At 34.8% G+C, this 17,698-nt stretch overlaps 1 protein-coding gene across 4 annotated transcripts in view; it reads right to left on the bottom strand.

Moving 5' to 3' along the window:
* axo (axotactin) overlaps positions 1 to 17,698 on the bottom strand; it is a 29,752-nt gene that overhangs the window by 7,977 nt on the left and 4,077 nt on the right. For 3 of the 4 annotated variants that reach the window (XM_069503063.1, XM_069503062.1, XM_069503064.1), the window contains exons 4-18: positions 16,882 to 17,018; positions 16,191 to 16,342; positions 16,017 to 16,080; positions 15,298 to 15,582; positions 14,662 to 14,768; positions 13,718 to 14,338; positions 12,941 to 13,121; positions 11,263 to 11,380; positions 10,391 to 10,539; positions 9,726 to 9,928; positions 8,093 to 8,304; positions 6,626 to 6,840; positions 5,688 to 5,861; positions 4,614 to 4,839; positions 3,640 to 3,911 (exon numbers count right to left, since the gene is read on the bottom strand). In XM_069503063.1, the coding sequence (XP_069359164.1) occupies positions 3,640 to 3,911; positions 4,614 to 4,839; positions 5,688 to 5,861; positions 6,626 to 6,840; positions 8,093 to 8,304; positions 9,726 to 9,928; positions 10,391 to 10,539; positions 11,263 to 11,380; positions 12,941 to 13,121; positions 13,718 to 14,338; positions 14,662 to 14,768; positions 15,298 to 15,582; positions 16,017 to 16,080; positions 16,191 to 16,342; positions 16,882 to 17,018 (3,116 nt within the window). The remainder of the gene's footprint in view (positions 1 to 3,639; positions 3,912 to 4,613; positions 4,840 to 5,687; positions 5,862 to 6,625; positions 6,841 to 8,092; positions 8,305 to 9,725; positions 9,929 to 10,390; positions 10,540 to 11,262; positions 11,381 to 12,940; positions 13,122 to 13,717; positions 14,339 to 14,661; positions 14,769 to 15,297; positions 15,583 to 16,016; positions 16,081 to 16,190; positions 16,343 to 16,881; positions 17,019 to 17,698) is intronic. The other variant, XM_034975715.2, reaches the window with a different exon arrangement.

Raw genomic sequence — 17,698 nt, 5'->3', positions numbered from 1 at the left:
AGATAAAAATATTTCAGATGTTAAATCCATAGGTTGGATTGTCGTACAGGACGAATGCGCTTTCGCAGTAGATTCTCAGCTATAGTACGCGACAGGTCGAGATGGCAATCGGGGTATGAAGCGGGGGGGATGCCCCGCACGCGGGGCGGGGGCTGAGCGGGTGTGCGGGGCGTTCGCTCCCCGATCGTCATGTCAAATTGTCGTGTATTTTCTTGTAGCTAATATCTTAATTTTATTGTATCTAATTATACTTAGGCTAGTTTTGAGTGTTTTGTACCTACTTCTGTTCTGTCTTTGTGAATTAATATTTAATATGAAACGTGTAGGTAATAAAAAGATGCAAATATCTTTTTTTTGTTTTGTTGCGTTCCATTCTTTGTTAGTAATATTCAGATAGCCATCGGCCACGCAAAATGTCAGGGGCATTTCCCACTTACAATAAAACACTTTAAAATTTTGCCTTCATTAATTCCAAATGCTACTAAACTATTAAAGACTAAAAAATCCCGATGTTTCGTTGATTCATTTTTAGGGTTCCGTATCCGAAGAGTACCTACTAACAGGACCCGCTTTCGCTGTCTGTCGGTCTTTAAGTATGACGGCCCGTTGGTTTGCCAGCGGGCTGTATCTCATGAACCGTATAGAAGGCCTTGTTATGCAAAATAGTAATTACTTACTTGTAAATAAAACGTTTCCTAAACTACAATAATACAAGAGCAAGTATAGGAAGTAATTAGTAAAATCTTGCGGTTTATTTCTAAAGCAGAACTTTATGTTTAATTGTGGTTATGTAAATTATTATTGTAAGGAGGTTTAGATATCTGTTACAATCTCATCTATTATCTATATCTGATAGATTAAGAATTACTTATCTAGAAAGGTATCATAATCGTCATGATCAACCATTACCGGCCCACTACAGATCACGGGTCTCCTCTCAGAATGAGAAGGGCTACGCTGGCCCAGTGTGAATTGGCAAACTTCACTCATCTTTAAGAACAAAAAAGAGTTAGTACCTACTCTCAAACATGCAGGCTTCCTCACGATGTTTTCCTTCACCGTCACAGCAAGTGATATTGAACTAAACGATGCCCGCGTCTTCGTCCGCGTGGATTTAGATTTTTAAAATCCCTTGGAAACTCTTTGATTTTCCGGGATAAAAAGTAGCCTTTATCCTTCTCCGGGATGCAAGCTATCTCTGTACCAAATTTCGTCAATATCGGTTGAACGGATAGGCCGTGAAAAGTTAGCAGACAGACAGACAGACGGACAGACAGACGGACGGACGGACCGACGGACGGTCGGATGGACGAACATACTAATATTGTAAAAGCGAAATAGTGTCTGTCTGACACAATATCGCTTTAACAATATTTTGTTATTATAAATATCTGAGTCCGGCCCTGCCGGCAAAGTGTATGAGCATTGCCATACATTATACTACCCGCTATTTTTACGATCGTGTTGTTGCTTGCCACCGCGCTGTGCCGAAAGATAAAATTAGTTTAAGTTATGTTACTATAATTTCTCATTAAGTGAAATTTGTATATCTGATTTCTTTTGAGAATAAAATTCTTTAACCACAATATGTTGCTTAAAACGCACATAACTCCGAAAAGTAAGAGGTGCATGCTCGGGATCGAACCCCCGACATTCCGAAATGGAGGCTGATGACGTCTTAACCAGTAGGTAATCATATTTTTTAAAACATTGTTTATCTATATACACTTTTTGAAAGTCACTATGCTGTTTTTTTCACAATGTTCTCTAAGTACAAACAAAAAGATAGCAATTTTAGACCTGTCAAATTAGCTTAGTTTAGATATTGTATACAACCGAGTTCGCACCAGCATCTCAATAATAAAATGTGAGATATTAGTGTTTGATAAAATCTCTTTGTATCAGAGATTAGGTAATAGAGAAAGAGCCAGCACATGCTAGACCTTCCTTATAATATAAAAGCGGAAAGTTTCTCTGCGTATTGTCCCCAACACAGGGAGGAACGATCAGCGACTATGAAGTTTAGATCATGGTGACTTAGGGAGATAACAGGTGGTAAAGGTGTAAAAAAAATTATACACTTAAAAGTTTAAGGGTGTCTGCCAGGGGCTGCCACGATACTAAGTGTCTGGCAATGCATGACGTGATTTCTAATACTATTCCGAAAAAATTAAAAAAATTACTTTGACGTAATTTTTTTTTACACGTTATCTCCCAAAGCAACCATAATCCAAACTTTAAAGTCGCTGATCGTTCCTCCCTGTGTTAGGAACAATACGCAGAGTAACTTCCAGCTTTTATAAAATAACGAAGATCTGGCATACGCTGGCTCTTAATCCATAGCGAACGCGACAAATCGTGACAATCCTATTAGCATTGTCTTTTCTTGTGTAACGGTAAATTAGCTTTTTCGCAATAGGATATTTGCTTGGCAATTTAAATTGAAAAGATTGCAATGTTAGTTAGTTTCAGTACATTGTCTAGGTTTTAGATTTAAGGAGACATGGTTTTTTAATATGAAATTAGGAAACTACTGAATTGAGTAATAAATTTCAAGTTTTCACGTCAAAGAAAACTATTCCATTCAGAAAATAACATAAGTGGAGGTCCCGAGTTCGATTCACGGTAAGAGCAATTTGGGAATTTATAACTCCTAAATTGTCTCTGGTCTGGTCTGGTGGGAGGCTTTGGCTAGTTACCACCCTACCGGCAAAGCCGTGCCGCCAAACGATTTAGCGATCCGGTAAAATGCCGCGTAGAAACCGATCAGGGTTACCAGTTTAATGAAACTTCCCCCTACTACTATACGCCATCCAAGTTAGCCCGCTTCCACCTTAGATTACACTATCACATACCACTAGGTCAGATAGCAGTCAAGGGCTAACTTGTATCGGAATAAAAAACATACCTTACGCAGTCTTCACTAGAAAGGGAAATCTTACGTAGATTTTATATTATCATTAATACTGCTTGCATGTAAGATAATAGCGTATCAGAAAGTGAGAGAAACCGTTATCCTCTTACTATTACCAAAGACGAAATTATAGCGTTTTCCCTTTTCTTTTCGTTGGTAGACTAGTTTAGGGAATCCCTTTTTATTTGATGATTCATGACAACATACATAAACAGACAGTACTTAAAATCTAACTTAACTTACCTCAATCAATCAATCAGCCTGTTTGCGTCCACTGCTGGACATAGGCCTTCCCAAGAGTACTACTTACCTAATAAGCGTTTAAAATGTGTCATACCTTTGTATCATAATCCTACCTATAACTAATTACTTACCGCGTATTATGTAAGTGTAGTGTGGGCCACCCTCCAGCACGATGGACCTATGATATGAAGAGAAGAGATGGGAAATGACAAGATGAGGAAGCCTGAGGACCTGCGGCGTGATTCGCTAACTCAGTGACTAACACAGAATTATCGGCAGCGAGCTCATTACACATTGGTTGGTTCTACATAGCTACTTCATTGAGTGATTTTAACATAATTCTTCGAAGAAAACCTTCAATGGATTAAAAATAAACGTTAGACACTGAGTTAGCGAATCACGCCACTGGTGGCGCTTATTAGGGAAGGCCTATACCTAACTGAGCATCTTCACAGATTGATGATGGTGATGATGATACTTACTTTCTTCACAGTGTACTCCCAAATGCGCCCAAGGGTTCTTACAGATGCACTCATAAGTTGACCATAACTCTTTACAAGTGGCTTTATTCTGGCATGGGTTGGGCACACAGGACGGCTTGCAGTCCTTTATGATTTCAGACAAATGGACGGACATGTAGCTGTATATATCCAGGATTTCACCATTCACTACTAAACCTCGGAAACAACCTATCAAACCCTGGTGTACTGCGGATTTTTTTAGATGTTCTCTGAAATTGAATTTTTTAGAAGATCTGAAAACAGCATTTGGTTAAATATGCCCAAGCGATCTACAGGAAAATATGAAATAGCTCTCAGAAACTTCTATGTGGTAATCTAATCAGTATTATCTAGTAACTAGAGTACGTAGGAAAGTACTAAAAGTTACTTCGTTCCTATTTTGTGGCTATATACAGGATGTAACCAGACTGCTAGCAAAAACTTAGCGTTATTGTCATACTATCTAAACACAATCCAATACCCATAACCATTTGCCTCATTTTGTAGTTTTAGTTATTTAGTATTTTTCAAACCCGCAATGTATAGCGTGCAAAACTCGGGTCAATGCCCCACCTACGACGCGATATTGACTCCGAGTGGCCAGGCAACGTTCGTTGACCTCTAGCGTCAATCAGATGTTTTACTTGCAATATATCGTAAACTTTAACATTACAGGATATGTAAATATTTTTTTGCGTTTTGTGGTATCATAGTTATCATCAGTTCTATCACCCGTCTTCGTTTTTGCCAGCGTTCTGGTTGCAAATTTTCAATGTTTTGCTACTGTTGGCAATTTAAAACGACGTGTACTTTGAAAAAAAGCTTATTCAGGTAAGTAGAATTTATTTACATTTACTTTGATCATACAACGTGGATATTCAAAGGGAAAATTAATTAAAAAACCCTTTTTTTCTGAGGAAATTTGATGATTTGGGAAAATAAACAAAACTACTTACGCAGTAGCACCTCCAATGAACATGGAGCCTTCAAATGGACCGAATTCCTCTTCTTGCAAGAGATTCAGCATCTGATACTCTGTGTTCAACATGAACCTGACGTGATAGAAGTTGTAGTCTATCCAAATCTTGTGCCACTCTCCCCCGTTGAGTTTTCTTTTAGAGTTTATTACTAGTTTTCTTGTAGTCCCAGTGTTTAGTGTGAAATTAAACGTGAGCTCGTGTTCTGTAAATGATTTGTAAAACTGATTTTATTTATATAACTAGGCTTTCAGCTACAGGTATCCGAGTACTTAATGGAAGGCCTCATAGCCACATGAATGCAACTTGGTAAGTATATAATATCATTTTAAAAAAATTATTTAACCTACGAATTCGTATCTACGCGATGATGAAACCTACATGCCTGTCTGTCTTACCTGTTTCTATAAGCAAAGCAAAAACATTATATTTTTTGTTCAAAAATCTAACAATACTACAATAATATATAATTCTGAATTTATAAGTTTCGAAGTTTAAGATTGATGTTTCGATAAAAACTTTCACTTATAAGCTATACTTAATATTATTCAGGCTCATGATTTGTATTGATATGATCGATAATCGTGATTTCCTGAAGACAGGACTCGTTCAAACTCTAGTCATCAAGATCATTAGAAATAATTTAATGATCACGATTAACAGATGTATGTACTTACTCGTTAACAAAGTGTAAAGAGATCGAGAAAATGATCGATTAATTTTTCATATTTACTTTTACTAGCAATGAAATTTATTTTTCACAACATTATCCAATAAATGTTCTATTAATTTTGTTATAATAATACTAAAAAAATGCAAATTTAATCTATAATAATGCAAATTTAGTTTTATATAATAATACAAGAATTTGTAAACTGAATTACGCGTCTTAAATTAGTGCCAGCCAATCTTATTCAACAGTAAAGAGTGACTTCTTTGAACTTGTCATTTTACAAGATTTGCATACAACCAAATTAGCATTAACTTTTTGTATTTTAAGCTAAATTTGAAAAGTTAAGGAAACTAACAAAAATTATGGAACTGGCCACTTACCACTCGTCAAAGCTACCATAAACGATGGATAGTTAGGTCTTATAGGTGGTTGAAACAGTAATATGGCACTGGTTCCTGTAGTCCGAAAACTAAAAGCTATATCCCCTTTCCGCCAACCTGGTACCTCTATGTACGATTGAGACGTTGTGAAAGTTACTACGTAGCGTTGTGTATCTAGACGGCACGATAAAGACATAATGATAAAAAATTTAAAACTCAAGAAATCTTATCTAAATATATAAAAGGAAAAGGTGACTGACTGACTGTCTGACTGACTGACTGACTGACTGACTGACTGACTGACTGACTGACTGACTGACTGATCTATCAACGCACAGCTCAAACTACGTGCTGAAATTTGGCATGCAGATAGCTATTATGACGTAGGCATCCGCTAAGAAAGGATTTTTGAAAATTCAACTCTTGAGGGGGTGAAATAGGGGTCGAAATTTTGTGTAATCCACGCGGACGAAGTCGCGAGCATAAGCTAGTAAATTATAAATTGATGATACCTACTAATGAATATTGTAAGAAAATAATTTCAAAGTGAAATCAAGCATGGTTTTACTTTGGTTTTTTATTATGACCTTATAAAGGCAATCAAATGATTGTCTATAAAATCCTGTGGTAAAAACTATAAAATAGACACATTTTTATTGAGGAAAATTCGTGGTGATAATTAACGTCATCCATATTTCTCTATCGAATTTGAATTTAGTAGGTAATTAAGACAGATAAAACAGTTACAAATAATAAAACAGTTAAGAAAATTAGCATTGTGATTAGCCAAAAGAAGAGATTAATGATGAAAAGGCTACCTAAAGGGTTAAAGGTGAATGATGAAAGATTAAGTTTATATTAATAAGGTAAAGGTGAACAAAAAATTAAAAACATAGTTGTAACTAGCCACTAACAATAAAGGACCATGAAATACTTACTGGTTTCAACACATTCTAAAGGTCCCAAAGTAATCCGACCCTGAGCTTCTTCAGTCAAGTCTTTCTGCTGTAGAAAGAACATTTCAGTGATTCCTAAGCTTCTTGGATCAGTTAAAGTTCCTTCATCAGACAGCCACTTGTTTTCGTTGGCATCACAGTTGCAAGACTGTGTCGGATTCACGCAAGTTGTATTGACTCCACATGGGCAGTAACCTCTTAAATAATAATTAAGTAGTTTAAATTTTTATAAAATTTCTGTTTTCACTTTTCAGCCGTTTCGGTTTTTGTAAAATTGGACGTAAATTTTTTAAAAGTGAAAACAATTACAATTCTCAAAAGGTCTCAAAGGATATCTTCGTTGAAACCTAAATATCATATTTTACGCGTATTTATTGAAAAAAATGATTATTGCAATGGTTTTTAAAGAAGAGAAATTGCTGATACTAGAATATTCCATCATAACGAATTTCCCCAACTTTACAAATTCACTATGTCGAATCTTCCATCTTCTCTTCTTATCTTATCCTGTATACATATATATGTATATAAAAAGAAACGCTGAAATGTATGTACGAGCAAATTGGATAATTCTTTTTTTGTTGTGTTTTTACTTGCCAGGACACGGTTTTTATGAAAGATTTTTTTTGGAAAATCCACGGGAACAGATAGTTCCCGCGGGACGCGGACGAAGTCGCGCACAACACCTAGAATACAATATTACTAAATTGAAAAGAGTTTGCCAATTTTAAATATTACATAAGACGACCGAAAACAATAAAATGTGCCGTAACGTTAATGTGATATCGATAATATATTAAAGTCTTAATTTATAATGTGCGATAAATTTCAATAAAGGTCCGTTTAAATTCGAAAGTCATTTACTAAAACGGTTGGTTAAGGTCAGAATGAATGTGCAAAAAGGAATAATCGAGGGAACAACGAACGTAATGTATTGCGGTTACCAGGTCCCACGGCAATCTGTTAACCTGACCCTTTGGGAGGTCAGTAGATTCCGTTATTAAAGTGGTTTAAAACGCCTTTAATTATTTTAGTAACGGGTTACATTTGTTTGTCAAGATTTATTTTAATTTTCTAATTTCTCTTCATTATAGAGCTTATTTGTTTAAGTTGGAAAGTGTATGAGAAAATTACCTACTAATTAAGTTTCTAAGTGCTGATTGAGGGATCTCAGGAACCCTCTCAGACTTTTTTCTAATGGTGTCCAAATCTTTTTATATTTACTTTCTTTTGCATCGTTAATTGCTGCTTAGCTTATATTATATTATTATATTATTAAATTATTAAGTACTCTGTAATAGAAAACGTTACAATTTTAAAACTACTTAGCCTTATCTAATAACAAATTATACAAGCAGGAATGGTGCTAAGAATTTCAATTTTTTTTGGAAAAAAATCAAATTGAAAGGCAATGTGGACAGTATGTAATTAAATTAATGAGTTTCTTACCTTTTAACATTTCCAATATAGTCCACAGTGTTGTTAGAAGATGACATGAACCATGTAGCACTGTGAAGTTCTAGAGGTGCCATGTTGCAATCGTACTTCATGTATTGGCGACAGAACAAGGAATGGGATATCAACTCTTGGAGCATTTCTGCTGTGAACTCTCGATACTTGATCTTGAAGCTGAAGTCTTGACCAAGGGCTGATCTGACGTCCTTTAAAGTTTTAATTAAATTTAAATTTAAAAAAACGGGTTGCCTTTGATAATTCCGATCTAATGGATGTACGAATTTTAACATCATTTGTTTTGTTTGAAAGTTTATGAAGTTTGTATACAGAACTACGATGTGATTTGTCAGAATTATCGTTTGCTATATTTTATAAAATATGATGAACACAGCATTTTTACATGCCATTCAATGCAAGTGTTATTATAATATTACGCTACTATTTGAGACGCAAGCCATGTTCTGGGTCAAAAAGCCGGAAAGGAAATTATTTATGTGTTTTCGGGGTCTGATCATGGTATCAGAACCTAACTCGAAGACCTGAGAACCTAGTTAGATTTTGTTTGCGTTCAATCCTTTTGTGTCATAAATTGAGGGTTATTAAATCTTTTGAATTAATAGTTGTTTATGTCGCTATCAGTCAACATCATCATTTTAATATTGAAGGCTAAGGAAACAAAAATATGGTAACAATAGAACACAATTCGAAGATTGCTGCCTCGTTTCCCACCTATTAGTATTGTGTATCACCTCGTATTAAGTGTTATCATAGTTTTAGAACTGTGCCGGTAAAGTACCTATTGTCATTGCCATGACTTGTAAGGTTCGTTTTATTTTTTTACTATAATTACTTGCCAGATTGGTAATTAAACACAAATAGCTTCTATCTGGGATTATGAAATATGGGAGTCTATTTAAATCTAAATACACAATTAGCTGTTGTTCATCTTAGATTACACCTTTACCATTATCATATCGCTGTTACTATTCGTTATTTAACCAATAAAAGATAGTCAAGTACCTACCAAGCCTACCAAATTGTAGCTACACAAAATAAATTCCAATAATTCTAGGATAGTAGGATGTGATAGTTTTAAAAAATGGTTCGGGAGCATCATGTATAAATAGCTAAATTATATAAGTGATAATGTTATTATTACAGTATGTATTTAAAAATATGAACGATACAGGAAATTGGACATTTAAAATATTATGTTATTTAAGCTTTTATCTTGAACTAGCGTATGCTCGCGACTTCGTTCGCGTGGACTACACAAATTTCAAACGCCTATTTCATCCCCTTAGCGGTTTAATTTTCAAAAATCCTTTCTTAGCGGATGTCTACGTCATAATAGCTATCTGCATGCCAAATTTCAGCCCGATCCGTCCAGTGATTTGAGCTGTGCGTTGATAGATCAGTCAGTCAGTCAGTCAGTCAGTCAGTCAGTCAGTCAGTCAGTCAGTCAGTCAGTCACCTTTTCTTTTTATATATTTAGATAACTTCAGGAAAGGTTTGTAAATTTTTTTGAATCGTATGTGGGCGTATATAATAATGTTCTGGTTGTATTTGTTTATTTTTAATATCAAAGCGATGTGAATTTTTAAAAGAGGTAAAGGAAATGTCTCACCACTTGACTAGGCAGATTATGTTCAACAACAGTCGTAGAGGAATCCGCTTCGATTTGAAATTCGCATTTGACATGGGCCGGTGGAAATTTTCCATTTCCATCTATGTCTATAAGGTAAACGTCGTTTCTTGTATAGCCTAAAAGAGCTAACTCTTCGCAAGTTTTCCGGAAGGTAGCAAAATGACAGTTTTCGCCGATGTAACCTGAAATTATTAATCTAAATAATATATAAAACTAGCTTATGCCCGCAACTTCATCCGCGTGGACAACACAAATTTCGAACCCCTATTTTACCCCTAGGGTTGAATTTTCAAAAAGCCTTTCTTAGCGGATGCCTACGACATAATAGCCAGAAATAATAATATTAATAGCGTCAAAATAAATGCCTTTCAGCCCGATCCGTCCAGTAGTTTTAGCTGTGCGTTGATAGATACAGCTCAAACTATATCGCCAGTATAATTGAATAATCTATCAATCAGTCAATTATTCTGACTGATTGATAGATCAGTCAATCAGTCATTCAGGTTTTCTTTTTATATTTACATAGATTAGTATTCTCAATTATTAGATGTGGATATTTTTTCTTTTTGAAAGCAAGATCACCCACGTCATACTTAAAATCTCATGCAATGATAGTTTTAGAATACCTGTAAGATTTACTATACCTGTATGCTCACAGTTGCATATAACTCTGTCCTCTCTAATAGAGCAAATACCTCCGTGCTCACAAGTATTGGGCCTTGTACATGGATCTACATATCTACAATCGTCTATTGCTACCTCACCTACTACTCTTTCTGTGTTTATAACGAATCTGAAAGTTAATTAAAAAAATAATTCATATATACACATAAAATTCGAAAGTGTCTGTCGATTGCCAGGCACTTTTTCACGAACCATTTAGAAGACGTTTACAAGATTCTATTTATCTCGGACCTCGGTAAACAAAGGATTCCTATACATAATTAAAAACTCTAAATTCAGATGGACAAAACATTTAACACACGTCACTCTGATGCATTTTGGTACCTCTGGTGCAACGTTTCGGGCAAAATTTTAAATCAGCGAAAAATTCAGATTTAAAAAAAGGTGGTGCCTATTAAAGCTCTAAAAAAATGTTTTGGTAAAGTACGTAGATACAAGAATCTTGACATATTGGAGTACTTTTTTTGATACTAAATATGTAGGTAACATATTTAGTATAAAAAAAAGAAGAATAAAAATATTAGCAATATTTTGGAATTTGGAATATGTAAAATCTTCTGATTAATAATAATAATCCAAAAATGCATCGATATAGAATTATAAGTCCCGCAAATAAGTCAGCACTAGACTAAAGTTTCAAGCTGATGGTATATTTTTATTTCGGCTGACGTCAAAATGACGTCATTTCGATGTTAATGAGACATAGTTCCAGCGCAATAGCAATTTGCGGGACTTCTAGTACAAAATGTGAGATTTTTACGAAAACATCGTACAATATGTAGGTATACTTAAGTTTTTATTAACATTTATTAATTTATTTGCAGATTGTTACCTTGGTTCAATCAATAGACCATTGATTTTGATATTCCTCATACATCCAATCAGACCTAAGTTGGCTGATTTCAATCCACTTCCAATGACAATCTTGTCCTGCAGTTGAAAGTCTAGCCCTGTTTAAATACAATAAACGAATTATTTCCTTTTAATTGTTTAGAATGTCTCTAGTATCGTTCAAGGTCAGATAACACTGTTGTCTATTATTGCATTTGGATTTTCAATCAATTTCATATAACTTAAATTATATCTGAATTAAACAACTATATCGATTTCTTATTAAGCAATCAAATTGCTGCATTATTTTGTATTTCCTCACTCCAGTTTAAAAAAATAGAAATTTTGTTGCTATTATTAGGTTTTCGAGGCTTAAGCGATCTGCTAATGTCTCCTTTCTCTGCTACTGTTACTGTTATTTAACCAGGGTTTTTGTTTTTTATTCGGTGATAAGTTAGCGCTTGGTTGTGATCTAATTTGATACTAAATGATGATGCAGCTTAAGACAGAAGTATCACAACTTAGTTATTTAAACTGACTTTACCAGTGCATCCTCATTTACAGGCTAACTCAACATCCATGATCTTTTTTAAATAACACTTTTTTTAGGGTTCCGTACCTCAAAAGGAAAAACGGAACCCTTATAGGATCACTTTGTTGTCTGTCTGTCTGTCTGTCAAGAAACCTACAGAGTACTTCCCGTTGACCTAGAATCATGAAATTTGGCAGGTAGCTAGATCTTATAGATGACATTTGGGGAAAAATCTGAAAATCGTGAATTTAAGGTTAGATCACAAAAAAAATTGTGGTCATGAACTAATAATTAGTATTTTCAACTTTCGAAGTGAGTGACTATATCAAGTGGGGTACCTATCATATGAAAGGTCTTCACCTGTACATTCTAAAATAGATTTTTATTTCTTTATATGCATCATAGTTTTTGAATTATCATGCAAAATGTCGAAAAAATACGACTGTAGTACGGAACCCTCATTGCGCGAGCCTGACTCGCACTTGGCTGGTTTATTAGTTTTCCATCAGACTAGACTTAGTAACTAAGACATTATAAATTTCTCAATTTCCTAACTTTTCGCGCAACGGGTCAGCATAGCTGTCCGGCGCGGAAATGCAGCCAGTATTCTCGGCACCATTCCACACGGTCATGATTTGTATAGTAATTACATAAGGCTAGAATTACGTTTTATTGTAATGTTTTCAATTATATTCCAATTAAATTCCTAAATTGATTCAAAATGGAACGAGCTAGTTTTAGCCACAGACCGCTGGAAGGGTTGTTAAACAGATTTAACAGGATACAATACATTTACTTATTATAATGAAGCTGTGGTAGCCTAGTGGTTAGGACGTCCGCCTTCCAATCGGAGGTCGGGGGTTCGATCCCGGGCACGCACCTCTAACTTTTCGGAGTTATGTGCGTTTTTAAGTAATTAAAATATCACTTGCTTTAACGGTGAAGGAAAACATCGTGAGGAAACCTGCATGCCTAAGATTTCTCCATAATGTTCTCAAAGGTGTGTGAAGTCTGCCAATCCGCACTTGGCCAGCGTGGTAGACTATGGCCAAAACCCATCTCACTCTGAGAGGAGACCCGTGCTCTGTAGTGAGCCGGCGATGGGTTGATCATGATGGTGATGAATACATTTACCTTTCCTACTTACCGAACATCTGCGCATGTTTATTATGATAGTCCACAGTCAATTTGATCCGGCCTTTCCTATAATCTAACTCGACGGTGTGCCAGTCACCGCTTACGTTGAACTTAACCGACTTCAGAACTGTTACGTTCTTGCCTACATCCGGCACTAGCTCGAATCTTATTTCCTCTTTCACCATTCTCACCTAAAATATCATTTTTTGTTTTTAGAGAATTATTTACTCATTGAGGCGTTGAATCTAGCCAAGATTTCTGAGATATCTAATTATTATCCAATTACTTAAATTTCTACATACATTGAAGATGTTGCCTTTATAAAAATTTGTAAAGGGAAGGATACCTGCTAAACTTTAGACCGTAGATTAAAGTTTCATATTATTCCTTCTTTTGCTTAGCATGTTCCTTACTAAATTTCAAAAATAAAATTGCTTTTTATTTGAGATATTTTCAGCTGTTTATAAGGAGCCATTGCATGTCAACAATTTGTGCACCGCGGTCAGCCGCGGAAAAGCATTCTGATTATTTTCGGAAAACGAAAATGTTTGAAATGTGAAATCATTATTGGTCGCACATCCTGACTTTTGTTAACCGACATTATCAAATGATATAAAAGGAACCGGATTAATTTAAACAATGAATTTTAAGTTTGTCTAAAATGAGTGAACAGGAAAAATTTAAATTGGTACGGTACCATGATAATATATTAAAATAAAATTCCTTAAAGACTAAATTATGTATGTTATCGTTAAAACAATATCTATTTAAAGACAGGTAGTCTTACCTCCCAGTAGCCTTGTCCCGATGTGATCTGACTGTATGCCAAAACCGCCATATTCTTACTGGTCTTAAAGTCGAAAATCAAATTGATACTATTGGTCTGATTCAAAGGCCACCATATATGAGACGTGGCGAAAGGATAAGTTATAGGTATCAATTCAATATCGATTTCTTCGAATTCAGGATCTAAGACACCTATGTAATGGACTTTAGGGTTATTTTGCTTTAACTCATAGAGGATCGACACATCGTTGTAGTAAACATACTTAAGATTCCCCGCAAAGTTATTGAACGATTTGAGACCTTTCATTTTGTGTAGATCTGGTCCGCCGCATATATAGATTTCAGGGTCGATACAAACATATTTAGCATCTCCTGGCATCTCATAACTTGCTCTTATATCATCTAAGTAAACAATCACTGTTTTTTCTTGCAATATAACAGTAATGTTGTGCCATCGATTGTTATTTACTTTATATTTATTCCCAAGATAATCTTCTACAGGACCATCGCCCAAGTCTATTTGTATGGCGACTTTTTCTTGGTGTATTGAGAGAGCAATATAATGATGTTTGTCGTCTATCTGTCCGCTCGCATAAAATAGTGCGGAGTCGTCGAAACGAGTCTGAAAGTAATTTATTGCTTTTTGTTGAAACCTTTTAGCGGCTGACATTGAGATTGTGGGTCGACGTTTTATATGCCTTTTAATTATTGTATTTTGTAGACACACTAAAGTTGTTTTGTTATTTTTGAATTTTGACTCATTTATCAAGTGGGTAATAATAATAATCATTATATTTTCTACTTAAGTACTGGTTTTAAATAATATATATAAAAAATTGTCATATTTTACAGTTGCCGTTTCAAATTTTTTTAAAACAGCCAGTTAGTTAAAAGCAATTTTTGATAAAAACGAAAGTGTATGTATAAAAATGTAGTAATTATTACCTTGAAATGTAAGCTGACTCGAGTGTTAGTGGAATGAACACGATCCTTCCAATCATAAACCCTGTAAGACACGTAACTCGAACCTCGTAAAGTTAATATTGTCGCAGCTAAAATAAAAATATTAATAGAAACAAAAGTGTATTGAACAAAAAAAAAGCAATGAATGACTTGGTGTAAAAACACTTGATGGCATAATTTGTTATATCACTCGAAAAATATAAGTACTTAAATAAGAAAGTAAAGCCCCCTCAAAAAAAGTCTCAACTTACGAAATAAAGCAATATCTATATATATAAAAGCTGACTGACGGACTGAATGATCTATCAACGCACAGCTCAAACTACTAAAGGGATCGTGCTGAAATTTGGCATGCAAATAGCTATTATGACGCAGACATCCGCGAATGCGCAGAAATGATTTTTGAAATTACAACCCCTAAGGGGGTAAGATAGGAGTTTGAAATTGAGTCACGCGGACGAAGTCGTAGACGAAGCTTGTAAACTAATAAATATAAAAATAGGACTCTATACAAAATTAAGGTGAAGGTAAGGAAAATCGCACATTAAATAATAATTTCTGTCTATATTATGAATACAAAAACAAATAGATGACGAGAAAAAAAAGAAATACACTTACTAAAAACATCACAAAGCTGTTCTTCATACAAAGTTCCGAAGCAATCACACCTGTATCCGTTATACTCATTAATACACCTAGAGCCTTCGAAACAAAGGTTTTCCATCGTCCTACATTTGTTTATACATCCCTCTTTAACGTTCTCATGCTTGGTTGCAATGAGGGGGACTATCGGTAAGAGGTCTGATGCAGCTTTGCCTGAACTTAGTACCATATCGCTGATGCATCCGACAAATGATTCGATGATGTATTTGACACCGTGGAGTTTTTCTTCGGAACTGAGACCTTAAATTATTGAAGTTGTTTAGAAAGCAAGAAAATACAAGCCCATAAGATTTAGAGCAAAATTTATATATTTCTAGGGCCGATGATATAATTATGTATGTAGATGGTCAAAATTGTCTAAAATATTTTACGTTATCAATAGTTACAGAAGGAACACAAATTAAATCCATACTAACATTATAAATGCGAAAGTGTGTCTGTCTGTCTGTCTGCTAGCTTTCCATGGCTAAACCGTTCAACCGATTTTGATGAAATTTGGTACAGAGTTAGCTTATATCCCGGGGAAGGACATAGGCTACTTTTCATCCCGGAAAATTGATGAGTTTCCACGGGATTTTTAAAAACCTAAATCCACGCGTACGAAGTCGCGGGCATCAGCATAGTTTTATATAATTTTAATTAGAGTTTTACTATAATGAAGATTGATAACTTACCTCCAATAAGAATAACTGATGTTAAGTTATCCGTAATGCCATAATTGGTATCGAAACTTAACCCCTAAAAAAGAAGTGCAGTTTAGTTAGTTTACCGTAACATTTAAAAAAAGGTTGTGATAAGTTTATTATAATATCAAACTGAATTATTAAAATAATGTATATTTCACTCACCTTTAAGTAAACTTCTTCTTTCAATTGATCGACTTTAGCAATCAATCTGGCACCATGGACGTCGATAGTTACAACCACACTATGCCACTGATCTCTGTTCAAAGCTCTACCAACTGTAACTGACGTGAGGTGTTTTCCGAAAACATGCACAACTGGAAAATATTATTATTCATTTCAGGAGGTAGCATCGATCATTCCGCCAAAAAAATACCGCAAATCGGTAGTACAATAAATTTTATATTATTGGATCTTAGCCTTTCAAACGCCTCATATGGATAACTAGCTTATGCTCGCGACCTTGTCCGCGCGGACTACACAAATTTCAAACCCCTATTTCACCCCCTTATGGGTAGAATTTTCAAAAATCCTTTCTTAGAGGATGCTTACGTCATAATAGCTATCTGCATGCCAAATTTCAGCCTGATCCGTCTAGTAGTTTGAGCTGTGCGTTGATAGATCAGTCAGTCAGTCAGTCAGTTACCTTTTCCTTTTATATATATGTATGGATAAGTATTGCATTTATAGCATCTGCCCTAAGATATCATTATCCATTACAGACTGAAGCATCTCTTTATCAGGCAACAATCTTACTTGTGTAAATCAAGAAAAACATAAAAATTTTACTCAGAGACTGTGGACCCAAATGATTGAGGTGTAATTTTTTGCTATCATTATACTTAATATTATTTACCTTTAAGTTCGCCCTTCTCCACGATGACGTACAAAGCATAAGGCTGCATTTTAAAAACTGGATTCTTAACATTATGATAAACTAGAAGACCGTGAGGGAGTCTTGTTCGAAACTTGAACGATATTTCTCGGCATAATCTGAAATTTAAATGAGCAAAAATCACGATAAATTCTTTTATTATTACACTTAGTTACCTATCTGCTTATTCCATTTAGCCCAAGTCAGTAGATAATGCTGCGGATGATCAGTTTTTAGATGTACGAGTGTTTTTCCATTAATGATATTCAATTTTCAACATTGAAGCATTTTTTAGTTGGCTTTAGATCTTTAAGACCATATCCGTGAAATCGAAATGATGAAAGCTATTTATGAAATAAAAGTTTTTCTATAAGTAATTATTATAAAGTGGAATATCTAAAAGGGTCTTAAAGCAGCGATGGTTGCATTTTCCTCCACAAATTTGCATGAAACGTTGTAGATTCAGAACAACTTTGACCAGTCTAAAACAGTTTAAAATGCAGACAACTTCTGCCAACATTTTCATACATTTGCATGAACTGACCTTAATTGAAATCGCTGGATTATATCACCACCTAAATAGCATCTAAATGTTTTTTTTTTAAATATTAGCTATCTTTACTACGATGGAATATTCTTTTTTTCCGTCCAACTAAAAATAATCCTCACAATTTAACTAATACCAAGCATAGACTATATCGTTAAATTTCGGATCCCAACTTCTTATTCCTAATGCTGCAAGATACTGAATTCCTAAGCCGTGGGGATTTGGGAATTCCTGATAGTGAATTCATATTTT

This window comes from Maniola hyperantus, chromosome 14 (assembly GCF_902806685.2).
Source record: "Maniola hyperantus chromosome 14, iAphHyp1.2, whole genome shotgun sequence".
NCBI classification, from domain to species: domain Eukaryota; kingdom Metazoa; phylum Arthropoda; class Insecta; order Lepidoptera; family Nymphalidae; genus Maniola; species Maniola hyperantus.
The sequence above is the reverse complement of the archived record's forward strand: the minus strand, read 5'-3'. Positions and strand labels throughout refer to the sequence as shown.